This window comes from Mastomys coucha, unplaced genomic scaffold, assembly GCF_008632895.1.
Source record: "Mastomys coucha isolate ucsf_1 unplaced genomic scaffold, UCSF_Mcou_1 pScaffold22, whole genome shotgun sequence".
NCBI classification, from domain to species: domain Eukaryota; kingdom Metazoa; phylum Chordata; class Mammalia; order Rodentia; family Muridae; genus Mastomys; species Mastomys coucha.
In genome coordinates this window covers 30351187-30364513 of record NW_022196905.1, presented here as the reverse complement: position 1 = coordinate 30364513, position 13327 = coordinate 30351187, and the positions used below count along the sequence as shown (strand labels likewise).

The following is a 13327-nucleotide window of genomic DNA, read 5'->3' as shown; positions in this document are numbered from 1 at the left end:
AGCCTGTCACAAAGACAGCTTGCTTTAGGCTGAAGTGCTGGCTGTGCACCAACACTTACAACACTTAAACAACTATTTTATGGAGGCACATGTGCCGTGGTACATGTGTGGAGGTTAGAGGACAACTTGGGTTAATTCACTCTTTCCATTGTATGGTTCTTGGCGATCCAATTCAGATCATCAGATTTGAGAATACTTTTTACACTCTTTTTAATGAGTAAGTACTTGACAATAAGAGGAGTTTTAGAGCTGAGTGCAGAAACACAGGCTACCACAACTTGATGTGGCATCCTGCTGAGAGGTAACAGTGCCTGACACTCAGGGGACAGAATAGCATCAGTAACAAATCCGAATCCCAGGGGCAGTTAGCGATGGTTGGTTTCTGTGTGTCAGCGTGCATCTCAGTTTAAACAGAGGGTTACTGAGGTTGGCATCAGGAGCTGGTGGATCATGACTTCAGCAGAAATCGTTCAGTAAAGCCTTTCCTCTCCACCACAAAAGAGAAGCCTGCACCCAGCAGGCATTTCTGCAGAAACCTCAGCCTACAGGGCTGTGCTCTGTATAGACCAGGAGGGGACAGGGTGGGGCACCCATAAATGTACTACAGAGCAATTTCTCTCCCGACCTCAGAGAATCACATCATTTACCCACACCTGGCTCTGTGACTCCAGGCACCCCTGAGCCCGACTCACCAGAAACTGGAAGGAAGGACTCTGAGAGGGTCTCTGCCTTTCCCCAGACCCCTCCTGTATTCATTGCCTTCCTTAGATGCCAGATACATTTCTCCTACATTTCTGTGGTGATGTTCAGCCCTGCCTCCTCCACACCCATGGTGTGGTGGTACCTTGGCTCACCACCCTTCCTGGGAATGAAGGGACCACCCTGATGGGCAGCTGCCACTCACTTGAGGTGATGTACTCTGGAGCTTTTCCAGGACTCAGCGGCACAGCTTCCTCATAATAACCCTCTGGGAGAGAGGACGTCGGTAAAGGTGGAGGCCCACTGTCAGGAGGCTGAAGGCGAAAGGAAAACCGTGCTGGATTAGAGTGGCTGCTAGTGATTCAAGGTCACCAGGACCTAGGCCGTGTTTCTTGCTCGTGTCCATCCCCCAGCCTCACCCTGGCTGGTGATAGACCACTCAGCTCCCACTAGTACCTGTTAGGGAGTCACACCTTCACACATGGGCATCTCACCTGACTACTATTGGTGCACACTGTGAGTCATCAGAAGCCTGTCCCCCAAATCCATCTGGGCTGACTCACATCCACCCTCTGAGCCCCTCTCCAGCAGAGACAGGTTCTGTGTGTTCCTCTTCATCCTCATAGTGCCCCCCCTCACATACACACTCCATAGCCCAGTGTCCCTTACACACAGCACTAAGAACAGAAAAAGTGTGTGCCCTTTCGCAGGTATTCCTCTCAGTGCTGGGCTGGGGCTAAAGCTCCTGGCCTGCAACTCTTTGGAGGCAGTGCCTGCTCTTAACTTAAGCCACTCCATCAGAATTCCCTACAAACTCAGACTGTGAAACAGCCATTGGAGGTAGGAGTACCTTAGCCTCAGCCCAAACCAGACCCTAGCAGCCTGCGAGATGCAGCTCAGATCCCCTCTTCCTGAACTTCCCTGACAACTAATCCATGCCAGCTTCTTCTCTGACATCCGTGGGACCCTGCTGGTCACTGCCCTTGCTGGTCCTTCTGCCTCTAGAAAAGGACAAAGGGCACGAGGTCTGGTGCACCAGGGCCCCTGCTCCTTGCCTGGCAATGCACCATGGGAGCCCTGCAGGAAGGCTAGCCTCACACTATACAGGCGTAGAGAGCAAGGCCCAGAATCTAAAACATGATGCTGAAAATCAGACTTGTTCCTGCCACGGTTGGGTTTTCAGACATCCTGGCATCTATTAAAGACCTTTTTTAATGTTCCCTCCCCCTCTGTGCATAGCTAATTCACACTATCTATGTTCTGTAAATAACCAGGAAGTGACAGGGTAGAAGCGATGAGCTCCATCCTGCCTGAACACTGCTCCACTGACTTCATGGGCTTTGTTTTTATTCTTATGCAAACCCTTCAGAATGTGACTCCATCCTTTTCCCTAACTCAGAATCCAAAAAGTCCTTTGTGAGTGACTAACGGCCACTGCACACCCACCCTGCTTCCTCCTCCTGCAGCTGGAGTGAGGCTTGGTTCTCACTTCAGCTAGCCGAATGCTATTACCCAATCGCACAGGCCTCTTCCCTGCAGAAAACAGCTTCCGCATGCCCCTATCCCCTACCTTGTTCTCATATGGTCACATCTACCTACATGATAAAGGACCAGCTTTGCAAGCAGCCAGCACTCACTGGAGGGGATTACTCCAGAGCTGTCCCAGGGCCCAATGCTGGCTCATCCAAGGCTCTCCTGTCCTCTTTAGAGGACTGTCCCAAGAAGAGACTCGACATGCTCTGCTTGGCACAGGGTAAAGCTAAACATCCAGCCTGGAATTGGAGGCTGCTTGGGGGAGCCATTTGATCCACTGAGTGCTTAAAGGTATACGAGAAAGCAGAGATTCTGCCTTCCTCTGAGTGTTGAGAAACTGACTGCTCACACCTTGGACTGTTTCAAGGAGCTAAGTCTCTGTATGTATCCAGATCAGGCCTCCTTCCAGGGAGTTGTGAATAGGGAAGAGGGGAAAAGGCTAGTGTGGACTGAGTGGTTTGTGAACAGACACAGCCAAGCCACCAAGGACACAGCCTACAGACCTTAGACCTCAGGATTTCATCTCTAAAAACACAACCTCTGGACTGGTGAGAAAAGACAAGCTCAAGAAGTTCAGCAAAAGTTTCTGGAAAAATATGAACAACCATCAGAAGAATTCTGGCCAGTAAGATGGCCCAGCAGGTAAAAGGGCCTGGACGACATCTTGGTTTGCTTTCTGGGGCGTGATAATTACCATGGCCAAAAGCAACTTTGATGGGTTGCTTATTACACCTGACAGCCCACAGTTCACCATGAAGAAAAGGCAGGGCAGCAGCCGGAGGGCAGCAGCTGACACAAAGGCCCTGAAGGAAGGCTGCCTACCGGCTTGCTCCACACAGCTTGCTCACCCTGCCTTATACTTCCAAGGCCCTCAGGAGTGACACCTGGATAGGCTGGGATCTTCCACTTCCATCATCAATCAAGGAGGCTTGCCTACAAGCTGATCTTCTCAATTGAGGTGCCTCCTTGCCAGGTGACCACAGCTGTGTCAAGTTAACAACAACAACAACAACAAGAACAACAAAACCCTAACCAGGCCACTGTGCAAGTCCAACAACCTGAGTATGATCCCCAGTCCCCCAGAGGACAGACTTTGTCCTCTGACTTCCCCATCCACACTGGGGTACTTCTGCCACACTCACACACAATAATAATAATAAATAGAAATTAATGTTTAATAAAAACAAGAATGCTTAGATGTGCCGCCACACATAGCAGCATAGCCTGGAGTCGCTAAACTCCAGTCAGCACCCCTAAGGGAAAGAACACTGGGACCCCCAACCTCTGTCTAGGTTTCTTGAGTGTCTCTGTTAAAGTTTACCAAAAATGTTAGCACAAAGTTGCCTTTCTTATCTGTATCTGCATAGCTTACATTTTTAATACTTACCACTTTTTAAAAAAATATTTCATTTTTGATAGTGTGTGGGTATGCGCCTGTGTGAACACATGACACCTACTATGTATCATCAATGTCAGTGCCTGCAGAGAGAACAGGACATCAGTCCCCAAGCTAGAGTTACAGATGGATGAGCCCCTCAGTATCATCATTGTGATGTTGAGCAGAGAAGGGTTGTGGGGGTGCGGAGAGGGACTACAGAGTCCACATCACCACATCCAGACCTCCTGCTTCCTAAGGAGACACATACCTCCTTACCTTCATCTTACCAACACCATTAGACCCAAACATTCCTCACAGCAGGAGCTCTGCCTCCCCCACCACTCCCCTGCCTATGGCATAACCTCATATATCACAGAGGTCTTTGCATAAGAAACACTAGAGAAGCCCCCAAACTGACTGTAGCTGAGAAACCACTTTCTGACTCCAATTCTGTACATCCAGGGATGCATCCATATTGCTTTCCTGGCTCCAGAAAAATCAATCTGTTTAGAGTAACAGACAATAATTATCCAATCTAAAATAAGAAAATCAGAGTTCTGGTGAGATCTGCCCCACACCAGCAACAGGGATGTTAGAAGCACAGAGCACACATGTCAAAGTCTGAGTTTCCTTGGCCAAGGGGATTGGAGTCTGGGAAATTCTTTCCCATGGGCTATAAAACTGAAGATAGATAGATAGATAGATAGATAGATAGATAGATAGATAGATAGACAAATAGATATAGATAGATATAGATAGAATTAGGGGATTTTTCCCACCATGGGCCATAAAACTGAAGATAGATAGATAGATAGATAGATAGATAGATAGATAGATAGATAGATAGATAGATAGATAGAGATAGAGAGATAGAGAGATAGATAATAGACAGACAAATGTTTCCATCCTAACACCAAGAATTCCAGCCTTGGCAGACAATCCTTAGACAGAGTTCACCGTTCCACCCACTCTCTGATCTGCATGCAACAGTGACTACCCAGCAAGACCCAGCACGCATTTTCTTATGCTTTCTCAGCCTTAACCTATGACAGTGAAGAAAGCAGAGCCATCAAGAGGCAGCACCCAAGTGGAAAAGCAGAGGGGACTGCAGGCATGGAATCCAGGTGCATGCCTAAAATTCCACAGGGTGAATGCAAGAGAAAGATGCCGGCAGACTACATGGAGATGACATGCTGAGATTCTGGAAAGACAGGAGATGAAGGGGAGCATAGGGTCACATAGTCCACACAGAGAATCAGGAGCTCCAGGCCTGACTCTGTGACTTCCAAAGCCTAACTTTAATACATCACAATGCATTCTCTAATCCCATCTGTCAGACAAAATAAGGGTGCCACAGGGATTCAGCAACCAATTGCACACTTAAGAATGGCTAAGAAGGCAGGGTGTGGTGACTAGGCAGGGGAAGGTGGATCTCTGTGAGTCAGGTTATAAGCTGTGACATACTCTGTGACACATTTCCTTTAGCAAGGATGCCCCCTACTAAGCCCCCCCAAATAGAACTACCAACTGGGGACAGAGTGTTCAAATACCAGAGCTGTGGTGGTTTGGATGGGAATGGTCCCATAGGCCCATAGATTAGAGTGCTTGGTCATTAGGGAGTGGCATTAGGAGGTGTGACTTAGTGGAGTAGGTGTGGCTCAAGCCAGGCCCTATGGCTGTCACTCTCTTGTGCTGAACCATCCAGATTTAGAACTCTCAGCTATCTCTCCAGCACCATGTCTGCCTGTGTGCCACCATGTCTGCCTGTGTCCCACCATGCTTCCCATCAGGAGAAAAACAGACAAAGCCTCTAAACTATAAGCCAGCCCCAGTTAACTGTTTTCCTTTATAAGAGTTGCCATGGTCATCATGTCTCTTTACATAAGTAAACTAAGACACCAGCCTATGGGGGACATTCTCATCCAAATCACAGACTCCCTGCTGGACCAAGGGTATTGTGAGGAGCAGAACTGGTTCTATCACACCTATGCCTGCTTTGGTTTTTGGCTCCCCTGAAGGGGACGGCATGAGTGCCAACCATGCTGTACACCCTGGTGCCCATAGGGCTTATGAAGTCCCCACCCTCACCTCACAACCCCCAATCTCTCAGGAGCACTCACACTGGCTGATGGAGCATGTTCACTGTGCACAAGTCTCCAGTTCACATAGCCCACCCTGGGCAGAAGGCATGTTCACTTGGAGGCAATTTGAGAACAGTCAGACATTTTTCCTTGGTTTCTAAGAGCATCATGTATGTTACAAAGCTGACCCTTGGCTGACATTAGTATGCAATGTATAACACAAAAGAAAGAAGCTGGCCGTGGTGTTATCACACACTTTTAATCCCAGAACTAAGAAGGCAGAGGCAGGCAGATTTCTGTGAGTTTGAGGCCAGCCTGGTCTATATTGTGAGCCTGTCTGAAAAGGAAAGAAGAAGGAAGGGAGGAAGGAAAGAAGGAAGGAAGGAAGGAAGGAAGGAAGGAAACATAAGCCATCTTAAAATGCTTTAATTTTAATTTATATGAAAGATGACAAAAGATGGCAACTTCAGAAAGCTGGTGTATTGGGACAACCAAAAGGAAAAACCAGATAATTCTTATTTAAAGGATCTTAAGCAGTAATGAGTTTCATTTCTGTTGCTGTGGTTAAAATATCCTGATAAAAAACAATATACAGGTCGGGTGGTGGTGGAGCACCCCTTTAATCCCAGCCCCTGGGAGGCAGAGGCAGGCAAATTTCTGAGTTTGAGGCCAGCCTGGTCTACAGAGTGAGTTCTAGGATGGCCAGGGCTATACAGAAAAATCCTGTCTTGAAAAACAAAACAATATACAGAAGAAAGGGTTTTCATTTGGCTTCAACTCCAGATTCCAGTCCATCTCTGGGGACTACCTGCCTGCTCCTCCTTCATCAGCCACAGCATGATCAGCACACATAGACTCTTAGTCAAAATATCACTCCACCGGCCCCTGAACCAATTCCAGATCAAGCCCCTGCTTGTCTCTGAAACACAGCTGGAATCTCCACTGTCCTAATTCTCCCACTTTCCAAGCCTGGCTGAACGGCCCAGTAAGCTCTGAGCAGCCAATGGCTTTCCAGCAGAAAATTCCAAAGCCTTCCAGATTCTTCCCCAAAAGCAACATGGTCATTTTATCACAGCAACAAGTATTTATAGCAACAGACAGAAGGCGGTATTTGATGCTACAAGCCACAGAAAGACAAAAACCAGAGCACAATATCAGTTTGCAAACATGGAAAATAACTGTGGCTGGTGTAAGTCACAGACGCTGTGCTGTGATTTTTTTTTTCTCTTTTTTTTCCCTATCAGTGAGCAGGACACAAAGACCAGAGAAACCCCTCCCCCACGAAACTGTAGTGTTTATCACCACAGCAGAAAGCAAACTAGGGCTGACACTTTGTTTTCTCGTGACAAGCTCATAGTTCCCACCCTTCAGCCTGCCCAGCTCTGCAGCCTCTTCTGGGCATTTGCCACCCAAATCCTAGGTTCTACCACTCACGTGGTACCTCTGGCTCACTCTTGGGTTTGTGCCTTCATCTGGGGACCCTTCTGCCCAGTGTGGTCTCCTTCTCAGTTCATCCTTACAAGAAGCCAACGAGCCATAAAGTCAGCCTTCAAAATCAATGGTGCCTGGCCAAAAGCCAGCCCAAAGGCAAAATGACCCAAATTTACTGACTAACTAGCTCATTTGACAAACTCATTCTTCACTTAAAACCCTAAGAAAGACAGGCATGATGGAGTACATCTGTGATCCCTGCACTGGGAGGTAAAGGCAGGAGGATTACAAATTCCAGTCCAGCCTGGCATATACAATTAATTCACAGTCAACCTAGGCTACATACAGAGAGACTTATCTCCCCACTACCCTCAAAAAGCCCTCATAAAAATGTAGTAGAGTGGTTGCCACAGATATCCTCCAGTCCCACTGCAAAATGACCAGACTGGTGGCCGCACATGTTATATGCTCATGTCCAGCAGGCTCTTCTCTAAGTATTGACCAACTTGTCACTGAGTGAACTAGATTGGAAGGAAAGTCCACAGAAATGCAATGGTACAAAGTGAGGACTCTTATTCTGAAACTGGCATCCAAAGGGCTCCCGTGTCCCTCCAGGTTGCCCTGCAGGATGTGCACTCCAGGATAGACCAGCTGGAGGCTGAGGGAGATGCCATGTAATCCCTACATCCTCTACCACCCTGCCTGCTTTTAGGGAGCCATTCTTCCCCCTCAATCCTGAGACACTCCCATGACATAGCATGGTGTCCTGATGATGGAATAAAAGGTACCAAATGTTGATCAAATGTTGTATAAAATGCCATGCGTTCAAGACTAGTCTAGAGCAAACCATTTAAACCAGGGAAGGGTGGACCGTTGACTCCCATCTAGCTCATATTTTGGAAAAACAATTTACCAGTACAAAGTACTAACGTTGTTCAATGAAATACTTTTGGAATATGGTTTCATGTAACTAAGTGACATAATAATAATAATAATAATAATAATAATAATAATAATAATAATCGCGAAAAGTTCCTATAACAGAAAAGGAAAAGAAACCAATGATTAAAAATAAGCTTATGGCCTTGGCAAGATGGCTCCACAGATGAAGACAATGCCCTCAAGGCTGACGACCAGAATGAGATCCCATGTGGAAAGAGAAGACTGACTCCTGCAAGCAGCCTTCTGGCCTCTCCAGAGTATGGAGTGCACCTGTAGTGCTGGAGCCGGGTTGGAGGTCAAGGCCAAGCCTGACAAGGAACCAGATGCAGGCAGGCCATGCCAGAAAACAATTCCTGCTTTCCCTGATTATCAATAACCCTCAGTAAATCATGAATCCTCAGAACCTTTTTCCCTGATTATCAATAACCCTCAGTAAATCATGAATCCTCAGAACCTTTTTCCAAAAATTGGTAGCCATACTCCCCACATGCTATAGAGCATGTTAGAAGGTTCTCAACTTCCCAACACTCCGACTCTTTAATACAGTTTCTCATGTTGTGATGACCCTAACTATAAAATTATTTTGCTACTTCATAAATGCAATTTGGTACTACCATAAATTATAATATAACTGTATTTTCTGATGGTCTTAGATGACCCCTGTGCAAGGGTCATTTGACCCCCCCCCAGGGGTCTTGACCTACAGGTTGAGAACCACTGCTATAAAGTGTTTACCGGTTTGTAAAAGCCATGCCATGAGGATTACATAAAATAACAGCTGTCTTCCCCCCATCTGTGGTTATCACATTCTACAGTCTTAGTTGTCTCTACCAATCAAAAGCATTATGTGGAAAGTTCTATAAATAGCCAAGTGTGAAATCCCTTTTACTACCGCACATTGTTCTAATTACGGCTTTATTATAAGTACTCATTATTGTCACTAACATCTCACTCTGCGCAGTCACAAATTGAGCCTCTTCAATGCCTGTCCCAACAGAAGAAAGTAAAGCCCGAGAACGGTACAGTGCTCTGCAAGAAGCACCATGGACAAGGGGCCACAGCATAAGGGACAGACAGGGCTTCAGAGACAGATGAGGCACAACCCTGCCTCTTCCGGTTCAGACCCCAAGCTGACAAAGCAAATGAGGAAAGACCAGCGGAGTGATGGCTTTGTCCTCATCTGAGGAAAACCAATTCCCCTGACTGAGCAAGCTGCAGAATATAAAGATACAGGAAGAGCTGAAGGGGGACAGCAATGGCACACAAGGGCATCTCCAGTTTGAAAAAGATACCAAAAAAGAGACCCCTAGACCCATCTGAAATACATTAACTCAACTGAAACATACATTTCTGCACATTTTTCTCACAGCAATGAATGTCAGAGGTCACAAATGGGTAGAGTCCTCATACTCCATGGACAGGATTCTGACTGCCAACCCCCCTTCACTTTTCCTAACGGATTTCAAAGAACATGTTGTCTCCAGGATTCTACAGAGAAGCGTGAGCTCCTTCTGGTATTATCAGCTTTGGGACCCTAGGAACATACTCCAAGGAGCACCTCGGACAGAGAGAAGCCTCTCGGCGCCCCTGGCTTCCATCACAAGCCTGACAGGCACAGGAGTAGCCCAGGCCTCCAGAGGCAGTGTGGTAGTGGGAGGATGTCAACTCACCAGCCATGGCTGAGGGATCTCTGGCAGAGGCATCTGGGGTGGTGCCGGCAGGTTGTTGGCCTCTGCCTTCTGAGCATGGTCCTTCACTTCAAAGCCTGTGGAGATTAAGCAAAACCACAGGTCTGGGTGAGGAAGAGGAGGAGGCCAGGAGTAGCCTTTCCTGAGCCCTCTGGAGAATGGTGCAAATATTTATCCTCTCCGATCCTTTACAGCAATCCTGCAAACGGGTGGTGGGAGCAGCATGGTTCTCTGCTTAATGGTGAAAAGTCTACCGGAGACCAGACCACACAGCAAGGAGAGAGAGGGAGGGGACCGAAAGAAGAATTCATGGAGGGGATAGTGTCAGAGGATATATTGGAAGAGAATGAATGAATGAAGTTTAGAAATAGGTGGGGTAAAGAGAATTTGGAAGCCTAGGAATCTGGATGAAGGATGCCCAGCAGCCTGTGAGACTCACCCTTAGATGACTGCAGTCGCAGCAGGATGTTGGTGAGCACTGCCTTTTTCTCTCTGACAGTTGATGTGAGGTACTCATGGTCCAGGAGTTCCAGAAAGAGGCGGAGTTCAACTATTAACTCTTCCATTGCTGGACAGAAAGGAAAGAGGAAGAAAGGGATCAATCCAACTGTCAGGCTGAGGGTTTGCTGATGAGGAACAGGAGGGTGAGCTTCCCTGCAGCGGCCCATGTTCAGTCCAATCACGGGATGAAGTATTTTACGTTTTAACACACGAAGCAAGAATGCTAAGCCAGGCCCACTGCAGACTCGGATCTTCCTAACACATAGCAGGCTCCTTCATCCTTACTTCAGAGCAGCAAAGCTCAACTGGAGAAGAGTCAGACCCAAAGCCAACAGATGGAGCGGCCCCAAAGTAGATATCATTCCATGTCTGTGGGTGATGCAGAATCTCAGGGTCCAGAAAGAGACCATCAGAGATTAAAACAACCCCCAGCACACAGATTCCAAAGCTCATGCCCAGTCCACTCTTCTGAACGGCACCCATCACCAAGGTGACAGGGACACTGTGCACACTGTAGTAAGGATACTAGGTGTCAGTCAGGGCAGCCAAGATTCCAGTTCAGGTGGTGACCTCCCTCATGTCTTTCCCACTCAAATGATGGCAGACATTGACATTTTGCACAAGGCTGGAAAGCAGAGTTGTATTAACAACTCTTAACTGACGATTTTAGGCTGCAAGACAGTCTGAAACCCTTTGCGGTGTTGGCAGGTCCACAGTCGTTTCACAACAGTGAGACCCTACCTTCCCGTTGCTGTGATGATGGGGCAAGTGAACACACAGGCGAGACTGCATGCATGAACATGCCAAGCCCTGGCACAAAGTTTCAAGTACTAGCACTTAGGCTCAAGCACTGGCACAAAGTTTCAAGTACTTGCAGGTAACCTCGAGCACTGGCAACCAAGCTTCAAACCCTGACACTAGCTTCAAGCACTGGCACCTAGCCTCATTAGAGGCATGGTGTTCTCTACAGCTGAGAGCCACTCTTCCTGAAGGGTGCCCTTGATACACCCCTAACATAAATTACTGAGGTAGTAAGAACTATTGCCTTTATCAAGTCTCAACCCTTAAGACTGGCCCTTCCCTCTGCTGTAGCTCTGGAGAGCAGCATGCTGGTCTGGAGAAGGAGCCACAGGGCCTGGAGCCATCTGTGTCACCTGACTTGAATGAGCAAGTACAGCTACAACCATTCATTCATGATTTCTTTTTTCTCAGCCACCAGCCAGAGTCTCCTGTGTACTGGGCATGGCATAGAGCTACACCCCAAAGCTAACTAAGTGATATTCATCACTTCTGAAGAAACGGCTCAAAGTTGTTTTTTAATGATCTTTTTGAGATCCCGTTAAGTGTTTTGGAGTCTATGTCAGTCAGTGTGAGCCCAACAGCCCCCAACACTGTCAAGAATGACTCTCATAAACATGACTCTTGGGTATGGCAAATGCCACCTAGCCACAGTGGAAGATCCGTACAGCTCAGATACTATACAGTAAGTGTGAGCAACAGACCCACCTGAAATGCCAGAGGACCTGATATCGTCTCCTGTGTGTCAGAGCCAGACAGAACCAGAAACAGGAGTACTGCTTACAGTGCAAAGAAAGTGGTCACCATTTTTCTGTAGAGGCCACTAAAACCCCCTCCTTCCTAGCTACTTATCCAAGTGACGGCACTTCCACCATAAAGACGTCTTTATGTAGACAAGACTGAACGTAGACAAGATCACAGTTGTCTTCCTGACGCCAAACACGCCAGCAAAAGTAGCCAGCAACGCAGCCTGGTCTACAGAGTGAGTTCCAGGACAGCCAGGGCTACACAGAGAAACCCTGTCTCGAAAACAAACAAACAAACAAACAAAAAACAAACAAACAAATAAAGTAGCCGGCAATGTCTCTTCCTACTTGTTTTGTTAAATGAAGATTTATTCATAAATGATCTAATGCATGTCAATATGTAATGTTGACTGTTGTTTCCTAAGTTCACAAATGTCTTTAGACTGCTAGCTCTGGACCTGTGACACGGCCCAACGGGTAAAGCCTTGTCAGCTGCTGAGAGCAGGCTTGTTCTTTACCTCAGCAAACCTAAAGCTCAGTCCACACAGGAAGCACTGGAATGTCACTGCAGGAATGACACAGGACATTAACTGACAGCTCTTAGAGGAAAGGCAAACTGTGCCTACCCAACCAAGTCACTGTGAGGGCAGCTGGCGTTTCACTCAGCTCACAGAAAGTACGCGGTATGTCTGCGTTATCTATAAGACACCAGGGCATAGGGGACACAGTACTTTACAGGGACAACAGTCAGGTCTAATGATAAAGGGAGACTGGGCTGGAACAGTCAGGGGGCACGGGTGAAGCGAGAGTCCCACTGTGACCTGGAGAAGCCACCTGTGCGTGGCAGTGGGAAGGGAGAGTAATTGAGGTGACTCTTGAGCAAACACTGAGAAGGCCCTCTCGGAACACATACACTAAACACCTGCACACCGGCAGACCACAAGGCCTGTCAGTCTCACTGGGAAAGGCAATGGCTCTGGAGGGACCAGGGGAATGGGAATAACCATGCTTGCTGGGGCCACCCTGCTTCCATCCTGAGACAGGCACTGCCTCGCTTTCTTGAAATGGTAAGAGAGAGTCCTGGACAAAGCCAATGACAGAAATCGAAGCCTAACCAGGAGTCACAGCAGGCAGGCTGGGGAGGAGCCCTTCCAACTCTCCTCTCATACTTGACACCGCATTCTGCTCTCCATGGAAGAAGCATCAACTCCTCTCAGATGGCATTCAAAGAACTACTCACCACAACACAGAGGGGCTAGCCTAGCACCTCAGTCTAACCCTTCAAGACTGAAGCTTCTAGCTGAGCTTTGCTCCGGTCCTAGCTTGCTTTCTGCCGTTGTGATAAACACCCTGACCATAAGCAACTCCGGGAGGAAAGGGTTTATTTCATCTTCTGTCTTCCGGTCCATCACAAGGGGAGCCAAGACAAGAACTGAAAGCCAAGGAGGAACCCTTCTTGCCTGCCCCCTCTCTTTGGCTTACCCAGCTACCAGCTACCTTTTCTTCCTTTTTTTTTTTTTTTTTTTTTTT

General features: G+C 47.5%; 1 protein-coding gene across 3 annotated transcripts in view; it reads right to left on the bottom strand.

Annotated features, from left to right (window-relative positions):
* Afap1 (actin filament associated protein 1) overlaps nt 1–13327 on the bottom strand; it is a 110264-nt gene that overhangs the window by 58600 nt on the left and 38337 nt on the right. For all 3 annotated transcript variants that reach the window (XM_031341806.1, XM_031341808.1, XM_031341807.1), the window contains exons 2-4: nt 10192–10320; nt 9735–9829; nt 905–1013 (exon numbers count right to left, since the gene is read on the bottom strand). In XM_031341806.1, coding sequence (XP_031197666.1) covers nt 905–1013; nt 9735–9829; nt 10192–10318 — 331 coding nt within the window. In that variant the 5' untranslated portion in view covers nt 10319–10320. The remainder of the gene's footprint in view (nt 1–904; nt 1014–9734; nt 9830–10191; nt 10321–13327) is intronic.